The sequence below is a fragment of the Dermochelys coriacea genome, chromosome 8 (assembly GCF_009764565.3).
Source record: "Dermochelys coriacea isolate rDerCor1 chromosome 8, rDerCor1.pri.v4, whole genome shotgun sequence".
Classification (NCBI taxonomy): domain Eukaryota; kingdom Metazoa; phylum Chordata; order Testudines; family Dermochelyidae; genus Dermochelys; species Dermochelys coriacea.
This window is the reverse complement of record NC_050075.1, coordinates 51,379,510-51,401,393: the sequence shown is the minus strand read 5'-3', so window position 1 is coordinate 51,401,393 and position 21,884 is coordinate 51,379,510. Positions and strand designations below refer to the sequence as shown.

The 21,884-nt window shown below is 41.9% G+C and overlaps 1 protein-coding gene across 3 annotated transcripts in view; it reads right to left on the bottom strand.

The window, feature by feature from the left end:
- RASAL2 (RAS protein activator like 2) overlaps window positions 1-21,430 on the bottom strand; it is a 276,480-nt gene extending 255,050 nt beyond the window's left edge. For all 3 annotated transcript variants that reach the window (XM_043520219.1, XM_038413578.2, XM_038413580.2), the window contains exon 1: window positions 20,980-21,430. In XM_043520219.1, the coding sequence (XP_043376154.1) occupies window positions 20,980-21,415 (436 nt within the window). In that variant the 5' untranslated portion in view covers window positions 21,416-21,430. The remainder of the gene's footprint in view (window positions 1-20,979) is intronic.
- Between the last annotated feature and the right edge of the window lie 454 nt (window positions 21,431-21,884).

The following is a 21,884-nucleotide window of genomic DNA, read 5'->3' as shown; positions in this document are numbered from 1 at the left end:
ATAATAATGGATAGGATAGAAACCTGGAAACTAGAAGTGCGGAAAGACAGAGTGAAGGTGGACAACAATTTAAACACGAGTTTTCACTATGTCACAGCAAAAAAGAGAATGGGGGCGGGCAGTGCAATTTTTGGATGCAAATGAAGAAACACCACATCACATAGCATAGATTTGCTGGGACTGTGGAATACCATGGAATACTATGTTAGTTTCTGGTTTCAGAGTAGCAGCCGTGTTAGTCTGTATTCGCAAGAAAAAAAGGAGTACTTGTGGCACCTTAGAGACTAACAAATTTATTTGAGCATAAGCTTTCGTGAGCTACAGCTCACTTCATCGGATGCATTTGGTGGAAAATACAGTGGGGAGATGTATATACACACACAGAGAACATGAAACAATGGGTTTTATCATACACACTGTAAGGAGAGTGATCACTTAAGATGAGCCATCACCAGCAGCAGGGGGGGGGAAAAGGAGGAAAACCTTTCATGGTGACAAGCAAGGTAGGCCATTTCCAGCAGTTAACAAGAACATCTGAGGAACAGTGGGGGGTGGGGTGGGGGGGGAAGAAATAACATGGGGAAATAGTTTTACTTTGTGTAATGACTCATCCATTCCTAGTCTCTAGTCAAGCCTAAGTTAGTTGTATCCAGTTTGCAAATTAATTCCAATTCAGCAGTCTTCTGATTGGAGCCTGTTTTTGAAGTTTTTTTGTTGAAGGATAGCCACCCTCAGGTCTGTAATCGAGTGACCGGAGAGATTGAAGTGTTCTCCGACTGGTTTTTGAATGTTATAATTCTTGACGTCTGATTTGTGTCCATTTAGTCTTTTACGTAGAGACTGTCCAGTTTGACCAATGAGTGGTTGTCCAGTTTGACCAACATGGCAGAGGGGCATTGCTGGCACATGATGGCATATATCACATTGGTAGATGCGCAGGTGAACAAGCCTCTGATAGTGTGGCTGATGTGATTAGGCCCTATGATGGTGTCCCCTGAATATTTATGTGGGCAGAGCTGGCAACGGGCTTTGTTGCAAGGGTAGGTTCCTGGGTTAGTGGTTCTGTTGTGTTGTGTGTGGTTGCTGGTGAGTATTTGCTTCAGGTTGAGGGGCTGTCTGTAAGCAAGGACTGGCCTGTCTCCCAAGATCTGTGAGAGTGATGGGTCGTCCTTCAGGATAAGACATAAAACTCTACGTAAAAGACTAAATGGACACAAATCAGACGTCAAGAATGAGGGGTTGGGGGTGCAGGAGGCTTCTCTGGGCTGGGACTAAGGGATTTGGAGTGTGGGAGGGGGATCAGGGCTGGGGCAGGGGGTCGGGGCACAGGAGGGGGTCAGGGGTGCAGGCACTGGCTGGTACTTACCTCAAACAGCTCCTGGAAGCAGCGGCTTGTCCCCATTCTGGCTCCTATGCAAGTGCCACCCCTGCAGCTCCTATTGGCTGTGGGTCCCAACCAATGGGAGTTGCAGAGGCAGTGCTTGGGGTGGGGGCAGCGTGCGGAATCCCCTGGCTGCCCTACTTGTAGGAGCCAGAGTGGGGACATGCTGCTGCTTCCAGGAGTCGCGCGGAGCCAAAGCACGCACAGAGTGGGGCAAGCCCCTGACCCCGCTCCCTGACTGGAGCACTGGACCCTGGTCCCAAGCGGGAGCTCGAGGGCCGGATTAACATGTCTGGAGGGCCAGATGTGGCCTCCAGGCCATAGTTTGCCCACCCCTGTGTTGGATCATTTAGTCTCTCTAATTTCTGATAACTCAAATTTAAAAAAATGAAGCATATGAGGGAAGAAAGGGCATTATGCTTACTATGGTAGCACCTATGAACCAACTAAGAATCGGACCTCATTGTGTTAGGCGCTGTACAGAGTAGTAGACAGTCCGTACCCCAAAGAGCTTAAAAATGAAATAAAACTATTGAGGCTTCTTTTTAGGATTGAGCATAGCTTCCTTTGTATTTTGCAGTGTGTGTGTGGTAGGTTGCCAACTTTATTATTAAAGCTGGGGTTTGGGGTTTTAAGATTCTATTACCAGTCAAATCATGTCTCTTATAGAAATCGACTTGGCATCCCTTAAAATGGTTATTTTGTGAGGGAGGATTTGAATTTAAAATTCCTATTATGGGGATTTCCTATATTCCCCCCTTCTCCTCCTGCTCTATTAAATGATACTAAGATTTAAAAATGACACAGATAACAGAATTTTAAAATGAACTGAGAAAGTAACAGATAACAGGATTTTCTACTTGATGTTTTCAGACAAACTTGATGTCACTTTAAAGCTCAGGTGGTTTCCATTGGGTTACAGAGATAACAGGATTACATGATCAGCACAATTTTTAAGATATCCTGTTGCTGTTAAAAATTTTACTTGTCCTACAGACAAATCTAGGTGATTTGTTACTTATGAGAGATGATAAATCAGTTGTCTGATGCCATCAGCAGGTGGATTTATCAAAGCCTCCAGTGAGGTATTTCAATCTCTCCCTTCAAAATGCCTATGAACGGCTAAGTGAAGGAAAGCACAATAGAACAAACTGAGAATTAGAAACAGTTCAGATTTTTAAGAATGCTGTTCTCGTGCCCTGCTTTCCTGACAACACCTACCCGTTTTAACATTAAACCTGGACTACAACACACAGAACTAATATTCATATTTTGAATCCTCACTTACAAGGTTGCAGTTAAAAGCACATTGTGTTCAGAATATATTTCAAAAATGACCTTTTTCTCCCATCCTCATAGGGAGGAAGTATGAAACTAATGAAAGTTTCCTTATAGCATTTCTTTTCTCCATTACATGTCCTTGCCAGTTGGTCACTGTAGGGCTGCTCATGAATGCCAGATTGATGTTTATTAAAGAAAAAGGAGTTTTAAAGATTTTGAACAACCCCTCTTGACAAAGAGTTGCACAGATCGTATAAATGCATTAAAAAAAAATAGGTGACCACATCCAATGCTTAACAATGCCCATATAATTACAGCTGGAGGTGTTCCAATGAAATACACAAAGATTGCAGATAAGCTATAATGTTCACAAGAGACAGCTAACACTAATCACAGTCTCTTTACTTTTGTTTTTTGTGAAGAAAAAGTTAATTAAAGTGATTTTAATCGGCTAATGTTTTAAGACAGCCTTGCCCTCACCCCCAGAAAAACAATGAAGGCTTCCCTTGGAAGTCCATGAAGGGTGTATTCTAGAGGAAGAGTAATTTGGAATATCATTAACTACAGATAAGAGTCTGAAAGTAGCTAAGATATATGGAGAAGGAACAGGAGCTCTTCTACAGTGTTTAAAAAAAAAGATTCCCCTCTGGTCTAGTTCAGAGATTCTCAAAATGTGGCTCACTAACGACCTGCAGGGCACTTCAAGAACTCCCTGTTCAAATAGCCAGGAAAAAGTGAAATGGAAAGAGACCTAGACACTAGAAGGAGATTTGGAAAATGGAGTCCCAAAGAGGCAGCACCCTTGTAAGAATCGCTGTACCCTCCTCCTCCTCGGCAACTCTGGTGGGTTGATTCAGCTTCTCATCATGGCATCACCAACAGACAGTCACTTGGTAGACCCCCAAAAATCTCACATACCTACTTTTGACTCATAGGTTTAATCCTCTAGCTAAGTATTTTAAAGTCCTGCTCTGCTTGATGGTCAGAACTGCACTGATGGGCACAAGGGAAGCTATGCACAGTCCTCACAGGACAAAGACCATTATCATAATTAGGCATCTAAAAGGACGGGGAGAAGTAAATGAAACAACAAGGATCCTATAGGCTCTCTACCCACAGAAAAGTTAATTACCTCAAAATACAGTAATTTCTTTCCAAACAACTGAAAGCAAGGAAGCTTTCAATATTAATTTTCATTTTTCGCACTGTTAAAATATCCCTATAGCTTGGCAGTAAAATCTCTCTGATGACTGTCTTCTTTTTTGGCAAACATATAATTTTCCCAATATTTTCAATGCAGCTGAGGGAAATATTTAATTCTTTGTACACCAGCCTTTAGGGACGTGTTCACTTATTTACAGTGAGGAAGGCTGCAGAGCTTGGGAGACAGTGAGAAATGGAGTAAACACTGATTTTGTTGGGTCCTAGATAAATAGCTATATTGTTCCTCTAACGTTCCTCAATAATCACACTCCCCTTCACCAGATACCTAAGAGTTGACAGGATGTTTCAGATTGTTACAATTCTAAGGAAGTTCACACTTATTCCTGAACTACTTGAAAATGCACCCCCCTTCTATCCCATAATACTGTCTTTTTACAAGACGCTGAAAAGTACAAAGATTTTTGGCCTCAGACAAAGGGCTTAAAAGCCTGAAAGCCATCATACAATACACACACAATTCACTTTATCCTCCTTTATCCCGAGCACTGAGTCAGAGCCTGCTTTCCCCACTGCAAGGAGGGGGAATGGGAATGGCCAGATTCTGTCCCATTCTACAGTCATTTTTGACTATAGGCCTATGGTATTTGTGCAATGTGGGCACAATTCTTATAAAGTCGTTTGTTGGAGCTGCTAAGCACAGCTGTTCACCTCCTGCCTTGCCATCCATACTTTACTGTGAGTATTAAGAACAAATCTAAAGGGTGAAGCAAAGAAGCCAGGTGGTAAAATTAAATAAATTACTTGGAAAACAGCTGGAAGACAAGAGAGAGCGGTCAGCCCACAAGCTAAGGGGCTGCCCTAGCATGTGCTGTTCTACATTCCAAATAACTGGATTCAAATACCATCTGCAGAAGCAAACTACATTTTAAAATAACATGCAAATTAATTTGCCCCATAAACTTATTTTCCTACCTATTTCCAAAGAAGTGGTGCCTCCTAGATAACATCTGGTCTCTAAACTTGGAGAACAGTTCAAAATTTAGAGCGGTGGCAGGTGCAGAACTTTTTGGAAACGTTGCATTATTAAAAAAAAAATGTTTTGGTTCATTTGGAATGACTTTCCTAACATAAATAATTGTTCATGGGTCTTTAAATCTTTAATTTTGTATCTAAACAATTATGAGCCAAGCAGAAGAGAGTTCCTTTGTGGAAATCTCAATAAGTTACTTTTGGCTTAGATTGTATTTGTACTTTTCAAAAAGAAAAATAAACTAAAAACTTGTTTTCTGGGTCTCTGTTGTCAAGGGACAACTGAGCAACGAAAGCCAGTCAGTTCCTCTTTAAATAAATTCTAAACTGACAGCATTAGGGTTTGAATTCAGATTTGAAAAGGGGGGAAGGGAGAGAGAGGATAACAGATGGAATAGTGCCCACAATGGCTAGTCATAACATTAAGGAGAACATGATTATTCAGAGCTCTGGAATTGTGTGCCAGCTCTTCATTACAGCTTTTGTACATTTTCCAAGAAAGAAAGGGGGATGGGAGAAAGGGTTCGGGCAGAGGGGAGTAGATATTGTAGAGACGAATATAAAAATATTACTGTTTTCCTCAGAATGGGACATGTACCTTCTATGATATTAAATTACATCAAAATCCACAAAGCTACTACTGAAAGTGCTCATATTCCATGCCCATTTCAGCAGCAACCTTTAACTTGGCAATATCTGCCTTCAACATAAACAGCGTCCCTCCTTCACCCAACACTCCGCTGGCAAGTGTCAGAGAGAAATAGCTGGCCTGTCCAGCAGCCTAGCCGTTACACAATTTGATACAATTTGGAGCCCAAGTGGAAACCAGAGTTCAGGTCTCCTGCCGTCAGGCTAGCAGTGCCACTACCATGCTATAGAAGCAGCAGGCTGAGTCCTAGTGGAGAAGGCAGTCACTAGTGATCCCTCTTGACAACTCAGTCAGTAGAACTGCTAATGGGCTCTGGCAAGGGTGACGGGGGTGTTTTACACTCACCTCCCTTCTGCCAGCCCAACATGCAGCAAAATAAGTCAACCCTTGTATTTTGTTAACATGATGTTCATCTCTTTAAAACAGATTACAAATTGTATTAGGTTTTGAAAGAGCAGAATACAATCTTGGTTTGGGGAAAGATTGAAGAGGGGTAGTTCGTTAGAAAGTCTCTTTTGATGACTAAGTGAAAAGCCAGTGCAAATCAGAGCTTGGAATAAAGTCATCTGACATCAACTAGCCCAGTGGTTCTCAAACTTTTGTACTGGTGACCCCTTTCACATAGCAAGCTCCTCAGTGCAACCTCCACTTATAAATTAAAAAACACTTTTTTGTATATTTAACACCATTATAAATGCTGGAGGCAAAGTGGGGTTTGGGGTGGAGGCTGGTAGCTCACGACCCTCAATGTAATAACCCCGTGACCCCCGATGGGTCCCGACCCCCAGTTTGAGAACCCCTGAACTAGCCTAAGGACTAAATTTACTAGCGTTGGTGGCGGGGGAGAAAAATATATCTGCACCCCGCATCCTCTCCACATCCCCAATTCTGCCCCTTCCCAAGAATGGAGGGAAATGGAGGAACAGAGGATGGGGTTCTTTTCCCAGCCATCTCCTATAGATGCCCAGTCCTTAGGTCTCAGTCCTGCTGGTCACAGATTTCCCAAGCAGATCTAGTCCCCACATCCTCAAAAGTTCAGGTCCTTTCAGCTGTGGTCTTGAGGTCCCAGAGTTCCCTGCTAGTCACTTCAAATGCTGTGGGGTCTGGCTTCCAAAGCAGGTCCCTCTAATGCTCAGCTCCTGCTTGGTCGGAGCCCAGACTCCTGCACGTCACTTTGCCAGTTCACTGGAATCCCACCTCCATCCCATCAGGCTGTTGTATACATTCCTGCTCAGGGGAACAGTGAAACCGGGTGGTGAAGGGGAAGGAGTGGCACCTAATTGTTATAGCCAGGAAATCCAAAAAAACACTCTTCCCTCTATGCACTCAGGCCTTGTTGCTCCCAATACTGTTGAATAGCTCTCCCAGTATAAGTTTCCCATGCACTGAGCAACAGGGTTTTCAAACCCTCACTACCAATAGATGCAACAATAGGATCCAACATATGCTGAAGTCAATGGGAGCTGGATCAAGACCTATGTCATGTTTCATGCACAGCTCTACAATACATACACTGCTCCAGTCTTAGCCCTCTCCTGAGTAGAGATTACCAGTTATGCTTAATTGTGTTTTCATTTTATGACATTGGACAAATGTCATTCAGGGGCTTAGCTGGTCTACTCTATTGTCTTGCTCTATTGCCAGAAGCTGGGAATGGGCGACACTTGATGATTACCTGTTCTGTTCATTCCCTCTGCGGCAACTGACATTGGCCACTGTCAGAAGACTGGATAAAGAGCTAGATGGACCTTTGATCTGATCCAGTATGGCTGTTCTTATTAAAACGTGAAACCAGAATATTATGGAGTTTCCTACAAACACAATGCAGAAGTAAATAGAAAGAGAAAGCAAAGTAAAATAAAGTTTAGTTGAAGATGACGACTACATTAAGTACTGTGTTCAACTACATTTACTTTGTGAAATTACAGGAGTGAGCTACTATTTTCCAAGGTTATCCAATACCTTGAGATATTAATTCCTCCATGAGGCTTAACTAAAAGCTGTGTAGCTGTTGAACACTGCACAGCTGTACCACTTACACTGATTTCTCTAAGCGTCCTAGACAAATAATCACATGCCTGGTGCCCCAGATTCAAAGCAAAAGCCCCATAAGCTCACAAAAGATATGACTCAGAGCCTTGAAACAAGTCACCACTGGAAGAAACTACAGAAAAGGGGAGTGGGGAGGAGGAATAAGTACAGCCCAGGGTCAGAGTAATAGCAACCCCAAACTGAAGTGGCCTTAGGAGGACCCTTCTTTAGGCTGTGCAACCCAGGAACCTATCCTTGCAACAAAGCCCGTTGCCAACTCTGTCCACATATCTATTCAGGGGATACCATCATAGGGCCTATTCACATCAGCCACACTATCAGAGGCTCGTTCACCTGCGCATCTACCAATGTGATATATGCCATCATGTGCCAGCAATGCCCCTCTGCCATGTACATTGGCCAAACTGGACAGTCTCTACGTAAAAGAATGAATGGACACAAATCAGACGTCAAGAATTATAACATTCAAAAACCAGTTGGAGAACACTTCAATCTCTCTGGTCACTCGATCACAGACCTAAGAGTGGCTATACTTCAACAAAAAAGTTTCAAAAACAGACTCCAACGAGAGACTGCTGAATTGGAATTAATTTGCAAACTGGATACAATTAACTTAGGCTTGAATAGAGACTGGGAATGGATGAGTCATTACACAAAGTAAAAAGAAAAGGAGTACTTGTGGCACCTTAGAGACTAACAAATTTATTAGAGCATAAGCTTTCGTGAGCTACAGCTCACTTCATCGGATGCATTTGGTGGAAAAAAGGAAAAAAAAAGTTTTTTCCACCAAATGCATCCGATGAAGTGAGCTGTAGCTCACGAAAGCTTATGCTCTAATAAATTTGTTAGTCTCTAAGGTGCCACAAGTACTCTTTTTCTTTTTGCGAATACAGACTAACACGGCTGCTACTCTGAAACATACACAAAGTAAAACTATTTCCCCATGGTATTTCTCCCTCCCACCCCACCCCCCACTGTTCCTCTGATATTCTTGTTAACTGCTGGAATTAGCCTACCTTGCTTGTCACCATGAAAGGTTTTCCTCCTTTCCCCCCCCCCCCCCCTGCTGGTGATGGCTTATCTTAAGTGATCACTCTCCTTAAAGTGTGTATGATAAACCCATTGTTTCATGTTCTCTCTCTCTCTCTGTGTGTGTGTGTGTGTGTGTGTGTGTGTGTGTGTGTGTGTGTGTGTGTGTGTGTGTGTGTGTGTGTGTGTGTGTGTGTGTGTGTGTGTGTGTGTGTGTGTGTGTGTGTGTGTGTGTGTGTGTGTATAAATCTCTCCTCTGTTTTTTCCACCAAATGCATCCGATGAAGTGAGCTGTAGCTCACGAAAGCTTATGCTCTAATAAATTTGTTAGTCTCTAAGGTGCCACAAGTACTCCTTTTCTTTTTAGTAACAGAGAGGTGACACAGCTGGTCTCTGGAGAAAATAAGAAATGAGTCAACTTCCTTAGAGTACAAGGCTAACTGATTCATAGTAACAACAAACAACAGCTTTGAAGAAACCAATGCATCCCATTCGCTCCACTTCCCCCTAAATTCACAATGATCAGTGATGGAGATCAGGAAGGAAAGAAGTTACCCTAAAAAAAACACACCTTCTATCCTGGGAGTAAGAGAAAGGCTACATAGAACATATGTCCAAGTTTGCATCTACCTAAATTAAAAACATACTGGTTAAAATAGAAATCTACTAGTCAGACAAGATTTCCTTCTATGAAAGGAACATATCCATTTTGAAATAGAGCAGAAACTGATCCTAAAGAAGTGAACATCAAGCAGATCATGAAGAAGCCACATCAATAAACATCTGGAAACAAAAAAGGGATGCTGTGTCAGCTGTGGACTCAAATGGTTATCATAAATAGATGTCAAAAGTACAGTTAGCAACATCTTGTTTGGTAGGACATTTCAGGGACGAATACGAGTGTGTAGTAAGTGATGTACTCTATGTTTTCCTTTACAAATTGTTACTGTACCCAGCTTGGAACACTGCACTTTTTTTAGTATGTATTCATAACCCATTTGATACTCGTCATTAAAAAAAGCTATCGACGAAATTTTACTGAATACCAATCTCTTTAAAAAATATACAAGATTCTTCCCAAATTGCACTTAGCAGGCCCCAAAGTGGATAAGATGGATTTATAAATCGATTTTGTGTTTATAAAATATTTGGCTAACTGACTATGGCAACTGAAATCTCTAATGGCTAAGGTAATACCTCCTGGTGAAGCAGTAGCTAATCAGCTGCAGCCTCTGCTGCAAACTGTTGCCAACCTGAGTATGTAAGAATCCAGTTTCTTTTTTCTACACCTAGAGGATCACTATAAAGTCATTTTCTTATGTTTTTTTAATGTCCAGGACCATGGCAGAGTTCACAGCACGGACCAGTGCATATCAGGAACACATTTAAATGAAATAATCTTTTAGTGAGGTTAAGTAGTACAGTAGGCTGATTTCACCTTTAGCGAATTGGTTCATATCCCGATCAAAAGGAAAATGAGTTGGATGGCCTCCTCCTAGTCTCTAATGGACATTGACACCAACTGACTACAGATTAGAATTCCTAAGAAAGATCATGCCCCACTTCCTGAGGCCTGTCTGTGCTGGAAAAGATGGTGTCTGCGGGACTTCTTTCTTAATTTGAGTGACTATATTGGACAGAAAAATAAGAAAATATTAGCAATTTATGGAACAAGGCACAGTACAGAAAAGCTCTGTACACCCTTCCTGCACACAACTCTGCCAGTACACATGATCTTTACTTTTAATACCATTTACTGCAGTGCTAGACCCCTCCAACTGGAAAGGCTGTCAACTTTGGAAGACTGAAACACAACCTTTTATTGCAGACAAATATCCACTTGGCAAGGTCGAAAAATTTTTCTGCTGCCAACCTAAACTGGATTTAAATCCATTATCCTCAGAGAGGAAAGGCTACTTTACACTTGAATCCACTCGGTCTTGGCTAGTGGTAGAAGGAAGAACTCAATGGAATTCATGGAAATACTACCAAGTAAACAATCACCATCATCATACTTCATTGGCATGATGAGGTATGCAAGCGCTCACAACATGCTGCAGTGGGATAGATCCTTTTCATGTCCATATGTCATTACTATCTACTGCTGATAATAGCTGGGTAGCATAATACTATCCCTGTCTTCTCATTTCCAATTGTCAAAAGAAGCTATGAAGTATCTGTTGATTTATAAACAAACATTAAAATGGAGACACAGTATGGTGTATTTGCTATTGCTAGATGCATATCTGTAATGATGTAAATGGTGCTAGAAAAGCCTTTAACAACCAATAAAAAAAATGCAGTGATAGTCCATTGGGAATCAATACTGTATGTTTGCTTTCAGAGTAGCAGCCGTGTTAGTCTGTATTCGCAAAAAGAAAAGTACTCCTTTTCTTTTTGTATGTTTGCTGTGCATCTCCTGTATGGAATAAGTTTTTCACAGCCCTCTCAATCGATCTAGGAAACGTAACAAATCTGGCTATTTTGAAGCAGTCTCAGCTGCAGTCAGTTCACAGAGAACATGCCACTCACTAAGCCTTCCATTTCATCTTACTTCATTTTCATTACTCTTGTTCCGTGCTATATTCCTAAACAAGATCAGACAAAATTCCCAACTACTGTGGAAAACTGCTGTCAGTCAAGCCTCCTGGCAAACACCAGTGAATCTGAAAGCATTACTCACTGGCACAGGATCTAAAATGTCTGTAAAAAGATGTCAGGCATATATGGCAAGTGATTTTGCCAATATCATCTTTGCCTTAGGGTTTTACAATTCCAGTCTTGGGAGACAATATTATCAAAAAATGTATCAAAGAAAAATTGCCCATTTATTTAGGAATGTATAAAATGCACCCATTAAGTGTCTGACCGGTCATACAAATGTAAGCAAACATTGACCAATGTCAGCTGAACTGAGCTCCTTTATCACCACCTCAAATCAGTCCGTTATCGCTCTGAGTAGATAAGCTTTACACTGTGTCCCGAAGGTCAACAAACTTGGGCTTTGTTGGCTCAAAAATGGGGAATGCAAATACCTGAATGATGGATTCCCCGCTGAGAACATCTCCCTTCCAGGGCTTAAATCTAAGGAGTGTTAGATGCTTTTCAGATAATTGTCAAGAGCTGTGACAGTACAAAGGGAAAGAAACAGATTTAAAAGGCAGTCCCAAACATGAAACTATGTCATCTAAAACAGGCAAACAAAACACTGGATTAGGTCTCAGGAGATCAAAGTTCCATTGGCAAATTTCTTGCGTGTCCTTGGGCAAGTCACTCAATCTATTTGTGCCTTATTTACACTATATCTACACCTCTCCAGCGGGTAGAATCCTTCTCTACCTCACAGCAACATTTTGAAGATAAATCCATTAATGTTTTTGAGGTGCTTAGATACCACAGTGATGAATACCATAGATAAATTAGACATTTTCTCTACTCTCAGACACAGCATTATTTATAAAAAGCTCATCAGCCTCAACAACAATTAAATAATTGCTCAATACCTTGAAAAGACTCTGAATACTAGGCTCAACCCTCCACTTTTATGTAGAAACTGAAACCTCACTGTTATTCAGTGTTCTGATTTCAGAGTAGCAGCCGTGTTAGTCTGTATTCTCAAAAAAGAAAAGGATCAACAGTTCCCCACCTATAGGGGGTTAAAGGGCTAGTGCACTAGTCTACTGTGCTAACATTAGAAGATAAATAGGTGTGAAAACTAGCCCTATATCTAAAACCACTTAACCATCTCAATGGATGTGAGTAGCCAAAAGGCAAATACATTAAATTCTCAACTACCTATGATATACAGAAATAGCAATTATCAAGAAAGACCCAACCACGCTCAGTTCCACCCACATTTCCTCTAAGTACCAGTAACAAAAGGCTACACACAGGATACATCCTCTTTAAGAGGAAATGGACAGTTAATTCATTACACTTCACTCACAGTTACATGGAGACTTCCTCTTTTAGGAAACAAAATCCAAGAAAGGAAATGAAAAATAAATTTCCATGATTTCAAGCTTGTTCAACCCAACCCACCTCAAAGTTCATACAGAATGCACCACTCGGTTGTCCATTCAGTAGCCCTGTCCCTTTTACACCACAGGGAAAAGTTTGTGTAGGGGAAAACACCCTTTAGTGCAGTGACTGGAAAGCTGCCATCTAGCAACAACTCTGAGCCTTTCAGAGCTCTAAAAGCCTTACTGGCTTAATGAATGCTTCTTTTCTTCCCCCTTCCACTGGATTCCACAACATGAAAAATCTCAGAACTGGCAAGATCACTAACGACAAAATGTCCAAAGATGGGGCAACATTCCTGCCAGTCCCAGAAGATCATACCTATTAGCTATGAAAAGACAACCTGGCATACTCTACTCCCAAATTCCCAGCCTTTATATTTTAATCACTGAAATCTTGATAAGGTGAGATATCAAGAAAGAAAACAATGGATTTTGACCAAGCATTACCAACTGTTTGTGTGTGATAAAAAAATGCTAGTTTCCCAAGAAACTACCTAGAAGAATTGCAATCCTCAATTCCTCACATCCATTGCTAAATCACATCTCATTCCTTTACAAGATCTAAAAAAACCACACCAAACAAAAATAAACTCTGTTCCTCTCCACCTCTACTGTCAAAACCCTTGGCTGTGCCATGGTCTTCTACCCCCTAGCCTACTACAACCTCCCTGACACTTACCTTGCACCTCTACAGTCTACCCAAAATAATGTCCCAAATTTGTCTTCCTCTCCCACCAGTCCTTTCACTGCCAGTATACCTCCCCTCACATAAAATTCAAAAAACTTTTCATCCTCTCATTCAGTGTTCTGCACATCAAAATCTTTTCTCTCATCTCTCTCCACAACCCCCTTTTCCAAAATGTGACACAGTTATCTTTCCCCTATGCTGGTCCTTCTCCTTGAATAATTTCCTAGAACTCAAAAAGAAAAGGAGTACTTGTGGCACCTTAGAGACTAACATATTTAAATCTGAGCATAAGCTTTCGTGAGCTACAGCTCATGAACTCCTGAGCCATGCAACCTCCATCAAGTTCTGCTTTTTATCTCTCCACAGCTCAAATTTTCACTCCCATCTTTGTTTTTAAAAACTTATTTGTATGCAAATTTTAAAATAGAATATTACATATACAATCAAAGAACAAGAGAACTTCATAATATTGTACTGTGTAATATTCTCTCTAGTTCCAACCCCATTGTCTGTTGTCATCTGTGTCATCAATCTAGACTATAAACTCCCTCAGGGCAAGGACTGTCTCTTTTGTCCGTAAAGCACCATGCATATCTATGTTGTAGTGCTGGACAGATATCTATTTTTACTTATCAGCTTAAACAGAGGAAGTACTATATATTTTCTATCAAGCCATTAATGCATGCATTCTACTATAGTGACGGAAGAGATGCTTGTAAGTTTTAATCAAGCCAAAAACTAGTCAAGGTGCACAAGTATTCTCATGCAAATCTGTATCAGACATACTGCACATCTGCGGTTTTCCCAAAGCTTGCAGCATGAATGTGTTAGCTAAGCGCTGGCCAGAGCTTAAAGAATAGAGCCTAGTTTTTAATGGGGCATTCCCAGCTGTAAAAGTTTCCTTCAGAAGATAAAAGTTCACTAGTTTAGATTCTTTATTTCAATTTACTGGAGCACAAAGGACTCCCTTCACTTCCCAATGCTTACCTGATATTATTGATTATCTTGCTACTTCAACTTAGAAGGACAATACAAACTTGCTTTTTTAATTAACTAAAAAATAAAATTAAAATAAATAAAAAATAATAAAAGTAATCCCGATTCTAAAAGAACATCTCTTAAGCGGTGTCCTGGCCTTTTTTTTTTTTAAATTACTTTTAATGAATTAAGAGATTTTATTTTCCCATGTTTAAAGGCCACATACTGAACATCAACAATGAAAAAACTGAACATAAAGTGCTGTCAAAAAATGGAGCAAAATATTTCCTCTTACTCCATTCAGTTATAGTCATCTTAGGTGTTTACTGTGCTCACAAGTGATAGAAAACCCACACCATAGGCTTGTCTACACAATGCTTTAGTTTAGTCCATACTAGAGGGACGTAAATCTGAATCTGCCCTAACTGACCCATGTGGACCCTGCTGATGCACAGTACATTCCCTAGTGCATGTTATAACATGGTCTGTGGGACTAAATCACCTTGGAGGCAAGCCCATTGTAATATTCATGCTTGCTATGTCTTTTTAAAATGTTTTTTTTTTTAAGGATTTAAAAAACACACATACACATATACACACACACAGGAATAAAACAGAAATCTCAGCTACTTTTTATTGGTTCTATAAATATATCAGTTGAAAGGAACCCATGATCTCAGAATAAGACAATAGGTCACAGTTATGTTCCTCTTATCGTCTCTATTTTTTTCTATTGTTTAAAAATAGGAAACAGCAGCACACGAAAAATGTTCAGACAAAGATAAATAGTCTGGCTGAAATACAAGAGTCGGGGAGCTGAAGTTTTAGAAAAAGTCATCCTAAATCTACCCCAACATGCCTAGATATTGTTGGGGCCTCCAAAGATTAAGAGTTATTTTAATATATTAAATGATATGTAATTCCTAGGAAAAAAAAACAGCAAGACAAGACTCCAAGTTCAGGCTAAACTCTGAACTATGCCATGTATGGATTAACGTTAATGTGACTAACATTTTCCGTGGTTCATCTTCTTAAACATAAGGTTAATTACTCCTATACTTAGCTTTATTGCAGAAAGAAACAGCAAGAAAGACTAGGCCAGCTCCAGTCCTGAGACACACCAGCTTGATTCAAATTTGTCAATACACCAGGAAAAGAACAGGGCTCCCAGTGATGGAAAGTCCATCTAGAATGGGTGTTGCAATAGCACAAAATGTACTCATCTCTCACTCCCCTGAGGGCACCTGCAGCTGGCCAGTAGAGGCAGAAACTGTCCATGAAATGGGTATAGCCAAATAAATCAGGGGACATAGTGGGGAATTCTCTGAATCAATTGAACATCAGATTTGTGATTGCAAGGGGAGGGCAGCAATAAATCCTCTCTGGGTACAGTTGTCCATTTACAATTTGTATCAAGCTCGTTTATTTCAAACCTTGGCTTAAATTAACTCTCTTCTTTAGACGGCCATAAGGGACCTAACCTAACCATTTTTGCCTCTAATAAATATAGCTCCTACTTCCTTTTCCATTTGATCTCTTAAATTAGTTTTAACTAATATCTTGTGGTAGCTCCTAAAACCCACAACCAGGTTGGACCCCATTATGTTAGGCATTGCACAAACACATCATACATGACAGCCCAAAAGAGGCCTTATCATCCCAACCCATTTGTGCCTTGTACCAAAATTCTAGTTTTCTCCTTCATTTTGAATTAAAGTCAGTGCACCAGAAGAGGAACTTTTCCATAGGTTTTAGGTTATTCTTCCTTTTACATTTTAAAAAATAAGTAATGGATTTTTCAACCATCAGTATGCACAGAGGAATGAGGAACCCTTCAATCTGTGTAGCGAATACTCCCTTCCCCATCCTAGCAATCTCTTCTTCCACCATGCAAAAAGGATGTGTACACAGCTCACAGGATTGGAGGAAGAGATGATGAAAGTGTCCTAGACTGCTGTTTATTAGCGCTTACACTATTGCTATCAAAAATACAGCTGCACATTTTTACTGTTGGTATTGAGGGTACAGAGAATTCTTTAATAAAGAGAGGCTGGCTATGCTTGGTTTTTACATTCAAAATTCAGGTCTTGCCTACCCTAGAAGTTGAAGACTCTACGACTACTGGAGCATTAGTGAAATGGTGATCTCACAAGAGCCAGGAATGAAATTTGAACAGTAGAGAGGAAGGGACTGCTGGTGAGACTATTTAAAAATCTTCTCCTATTATTTACAGAGAATTCAGCCTTAGTTTGTGTTTGTTTGTTTATTTTGAATTAGAAGGGGGCTGATTTGAAACATCTGTAGGTGCTTTAGAATATCTTGTAAAGGGACATTTGTGTGTGTGTATAAGGGAAATATTATGGATCTTAGTTAAGACAAGACAAAAATCTTTCACCTTACCCAAACTGCTCATGTGCTATGACTCTAAAGCAAGACATTAACTAGTACACATTAGTTGTGTCTCAAAACTGGTTCCTGGAAACAGCATCCCACAATATGCACATGACTTGTGTTTCATGAACAATCAAAACTAGCACGCTGACAAATAGCATATTTGCTATTACTGTCCATTATTCAGATACCAAGCTCAGAGAAATCAGATTTCAGAATTGACATTGTCCTTGAGTAAGGCCATTATATGTTCATGGATTTATGAGGTCATCAGCTATTCATTTAAGCATAAACTGTCAAACCTGCAAAAAACAGTGGAAAAAAGAAGCTAAAGATTAGCTCTTGAAGTTAACTCAGGCAATACAGAAATAGCTAGACTATGATTTAGATATATTACAGCGAGGATAGACAAGACCTGTGTCACTCTGCAATCACATGCCAGACATTGTAAAGTCCTACTGCATTCACATCATTGTCATACCACTTGCATACCACAAAGACCAATAATTATTGTATATTACGACTGAATCCTCTTCTCTGTGCTTACAGATGAAATTTTACCGGCTCCACAATTGGACCTAACAATCATGAATAAGCTCCGTGAATACATGCAAGCTGAACAGTATGCAGTTACCAAACAGAGATGCACAAAAATAATCAGATTTCAGTAAGATGGCACAGAACTCATTTGTTTTTAAATAATTATTTCCACTGTTTGAATCACTTCTCAGATCATTAACTTTCATTTTGAAAGGCTTCAGAGTGGTAGCCATGTTAGTCTGTATCAGCAAAAACAACAAGGAGTCCTTGTGGCACCTTAGAGACTAACAAATGTATTTGGGAATAAGCTTTCATGGGCTAAAACCCACTTCAAGCTTATGCCCAAATAAATTTGTTAGTCTCTAAGGTGCCACAAGGACTCCTCATTGTTTTCATTTTGAACAATCCAAAAGCATACTTTATTGTGTTCATAAAAGCATTAAGAAAAGAAATAGCTATTATGTAACTCTTCTTCTTGCCATGACAGAAAACTATACTTAACATTTCACATTAGATATGCTTCCCACTCACTTATTCACAGTGAAATAGTTAGTATTAATTTATTAGACAACAGACAGTAAGACTGGGCTTTCCCTTAGCTATGCCGCTGTGCAAGTCTTTCTTCAACCAACTGTGCAAGTCTTTCTTCAACCAACTGTGCAAGTCTTTAATGCTATAAATAACTAAAATATGTTATACATTTGTCACTTGTAGATTTGAAATCCATATTTAGCTGTGTACAAACATGGCATTGCTTCAATTTGACTTACTGCCCACAAACTTAGTCAGATCAATCTGTGAAAGGATCACAAGCAATAGTAAGCAGGCTGAAATTTTTGTTTACTATCTAAACAAAATGCAGTTCTGCAGGGAGGAAGAGAAGACATTACTACCATCAGGTCTCTTCATCTGAAGATAAGAACTAGTAATTACTTAGTTTTGATAATAACTAAAAAAAAACCCTGCAGCCCTTGGGTTATAAAATTCACTTTTATTGAACAATTATGTTTGAATACATCACTAACTTCTATAGCTTTTGAGCTAGTTGTACTGGTACACAGGCAAATCAGACTATTTCTGCCTGCACATGTGTGTCAGACATCACAAAACAGGATGTACAATGGGACTTTATCAACAACTAATGTTTTACACCATGGCTAATTTTGAAATTGCATTACTGTTTCCACTAATACCCAAGGTTATATCCTGGTAACAATCAGATAGTCTGGTGCCAGACATTCTCCCCACAAGTAACATTCTCATTTTGCTCCACGACTTGACCTTAAGAAAAATTCTAAACAAGTATACAGCTCAGTGCTAAACTGCTCTCTTCTGTACTCTGTTCACACTAACTTTCTAAAAAAAAACCCTCCATTATGTTCTGCAATCACTAACACATGAAGCTGATACTACTGAAAGGAAAGAGTTATCGGTGTAACTATGTTGTTAAGCACCACTTTGTGCAGTACTATAAAAGACACAAGACAACAATCATCTAATCTCCGAGCACTGTCTACTAACAGTTTCAATATGAAGGATGAAGATCTTTTGGATATAATACATCTTCCATAGGAATGATGGCCTGATTTACCCATTGGTACCAGACAAAGACCAACTTTGGTGGTACCCACTAAAACTAAGAGCTGACAATTGTTTCTCAGCCACTAGGTGTTCTCAGGCATCCTGGAGATAACATGTTTCTGCTTCAGGAGTGATGCTACTAGCTGACACACAGAGAATGACACATCAAAGACCACTTGTTCCTAACCATGTAGACTATGAACAAGTTGGGGAATCTGGTCAGGATTCAGAGGGATAAAATTAGTGTCCTCTAGAGCAGTGCTTCTCAAGCTATCTGATGTGGGGGACCAGCAATTTTTTTTCCAATGTGTGCGCAAACCGGTAGCCGATGGCTCACGGACCGGCACCACTTTGAGTAGCACTGCTCTAGAGTGAAACCATGAGGAGAAGAGAGGTTCGGATTTAATCAAGAACCTGTGAAACCCTTTGAGTTGTGTTAGGTAGAGGTAATATAGCAACTGTGTACTCAAATATTGCAACCATTAAGAGCACAAGACATGTTTGGACTGTCAAGTATTTTTCTGGAGGGAAAGCAAGATCCTGGCTGGAGTAATCTTCGCTTAGAGGCAAGTAACAGGAGTAACTATGGCGAGATGCTTTGAGCAAATAGAAGGGAAGGCAGGACTACAGAAAGACAAATAAAACACTATTCCACTATTTAGACACTGGTCAAGAGACTCGAGTTTCATGATGTTTCAACTTAGAGCATATACTGCTGCTAAAAACAAAATCAGAACCTGGGAATAGGCCAGGCATACAAGTCAGGTTTATTTTAGGAGGTTACATACTAGGGAAGGTTTGAGAAAGAATAGGAAATAACACTGGGTCTTGTACAGCAGCCAGTTTGCTCAAGATTGTAATATCCTTTTCCAGACTTTTTCATCAACCTTTACTATAAATAATAGAGATGCCAGTTTAATATACAGCAGTAACTATGGAGCCACAGGACCAATCATATCAGTATTTTCCAAGCCTTTAGTAATTCATTAATAGTAATCATAAACCCTGCTAGCAAGGGGAGCAAATGAAGCACTGTGCACACTTGTGTCCTGTACTTGACTACTAGCAACACAAAAGGTTTACTTGTAGATTGTTGCATGATAATCTTCATATTTGTTGGATCTTAGGGTACTTTATAAGTCAAATACAGGATGCTCAATTTAAAGTCACAGTACAATGGGTTTCAACGTGCACTGCTAAGCATAAACATCTTGACATTTTAGCATGGGGGGAGGGGGAAATCACAGGGCATTTTAACTAGTGCTTCCTGCCAGCAAATTTGTAAAACTGCTGGTTTTAAAAGCCTATGCTTTTTTCCTCAGTGGGAATTATAAATTGGTGCTAATGAGAACTCTTTATCTAGGGACATTCAACAGTTGCAATCACCAGAAAAGAAGGATGAATGCAGACACTAGAAATTTTCGTCTGTTCATCACTTTTCAACCTGCTGCAGAATGTCTGATGGAATCCGTCCCCAGCCACTTGACAAAGGGGACTGTAAACAATAGCACATTCTAAAACCTAATCTGTAGGGCTGTTTCTGACAAGAGGGTTCACAGCTGAAAAGAGTTGCTCTTTTAAAGGGTGGGGGATGGGGAGAGAGCAGAGGCTGTGCCAGGAGTTTGGCTTTACATACATACTCTCTGTCTCTCTCCAAGTTACTCTGTTTTCATTATTCACTTGCAAAGAGCTGACTGCAGAGAAGGCTCCGAGCAGCCTCTCAACCCTCAGACATCGTTTGTATTGCTTTGATGTCAGCTACAACTTCACAGTAACAGGCAAGAAAGCACCTGCATAAACAGCGCAACACCACTCCTCCCCAGTGTCTGAGGGGAGGCCTCCCCCCGCCGCCCCGTGACCTTCCAAAAATTCTGGGGCGTGCCACTTCGGAACTGCGGCAACGACTCTGATTTCCAGCCTCTTCGCCGTCCCCGTACGTGCGCCCAGAGCGCATGAAATTGAACCAAAGGTTTGCGCTGGGGCACAGCTCCCATGGGCAACAGCGTGCCCAAGGGGCTGCCCAGTGAGCACGGGGGGAGCGGGGACACAGGGCGCAGCGGGGGCGGGGGGATGTCCAGTGAACACGGGGGCGCTAAGCGCAGCGGGGGGGGGGGTGCCCGGTACCCCTGGGGGAGGGCGGCGCTAGGAGCGTGGGGGGCGGGGGGGTTGTCCGGTGAACCCGGGAGCTCCTCACCGTAGACCCGGGCCCAGCCCTGCTGCTGGCACACCGACTCCAGCAGGATCCGGTCCATCACGCCCGCCGCGGCTCCGTCCAGCTCCTCCGGCTCCTGCCCCTGCCCCGCGAAGGGCTCCGGCCCCCAGGGCGCGGGCTCGCCGGTGGCGCCCGGGGGCGGCTCCATGCTGCTGGGGGCGGGCCGCTCGCTCGCTCCGGCCCGGACCCGGCTGCTGCCCTCGTGCCCCCGGTCACTGGGCGCCCCGACCCGGGTCCATCCCTCTGGCCCAGCTCGCTCCCGGCCAGGCCCAGCCCCGCGTCTCCTCTCCAGCCACGGCTCGCGCAGGGGCCGCCGCCGGCTCGCGCTCACTCTCCGGCGGCTCGGCTTCTCCCAGAGACCGGGCGGCATCCCAGGGAGATAGGCAGGAGCAGCGGAACGCCGAGCGCCCGGCCGCATGGACAAGCGGCGGCCGGAGCAAAGCCTCCGCCAGCCCCAAGCAATCGCCCTCCGAGTCATCCACCAGCATCCAGGCTGCTGCTGCTCAGAGAAGGGGAAAGGTGAGGGGACGGGACACACCAGCTGCAGGGGTCCTAGGGTTACACCACAGGGAGCAGCTCACTGTCCGCTTGTCAGACCAACGCCTCCCTCCCCATCCGCACTATGGGGAGGTCCCGCCCAAATCCCAGTTTTGCATCTCAGCCCCCTATGCCTGCTCCATGCACTGAGAAACCCAGTAGCTCAGCTGGACTGTCCCTGGCCTAGCGCATTGAGAGGGAGGGAGGCTGGCAGGCTCCCCTTTGGCAAGTCATTACTCACTCCTGGTTTCCCCGACATATCCCTCATTCCAAAGGACAGGATGCTCTGGGGCATCCCTGAAGCCAGACAAATCAATGGCACAAGCACCAGCCTCACAGCTGCAAAAACT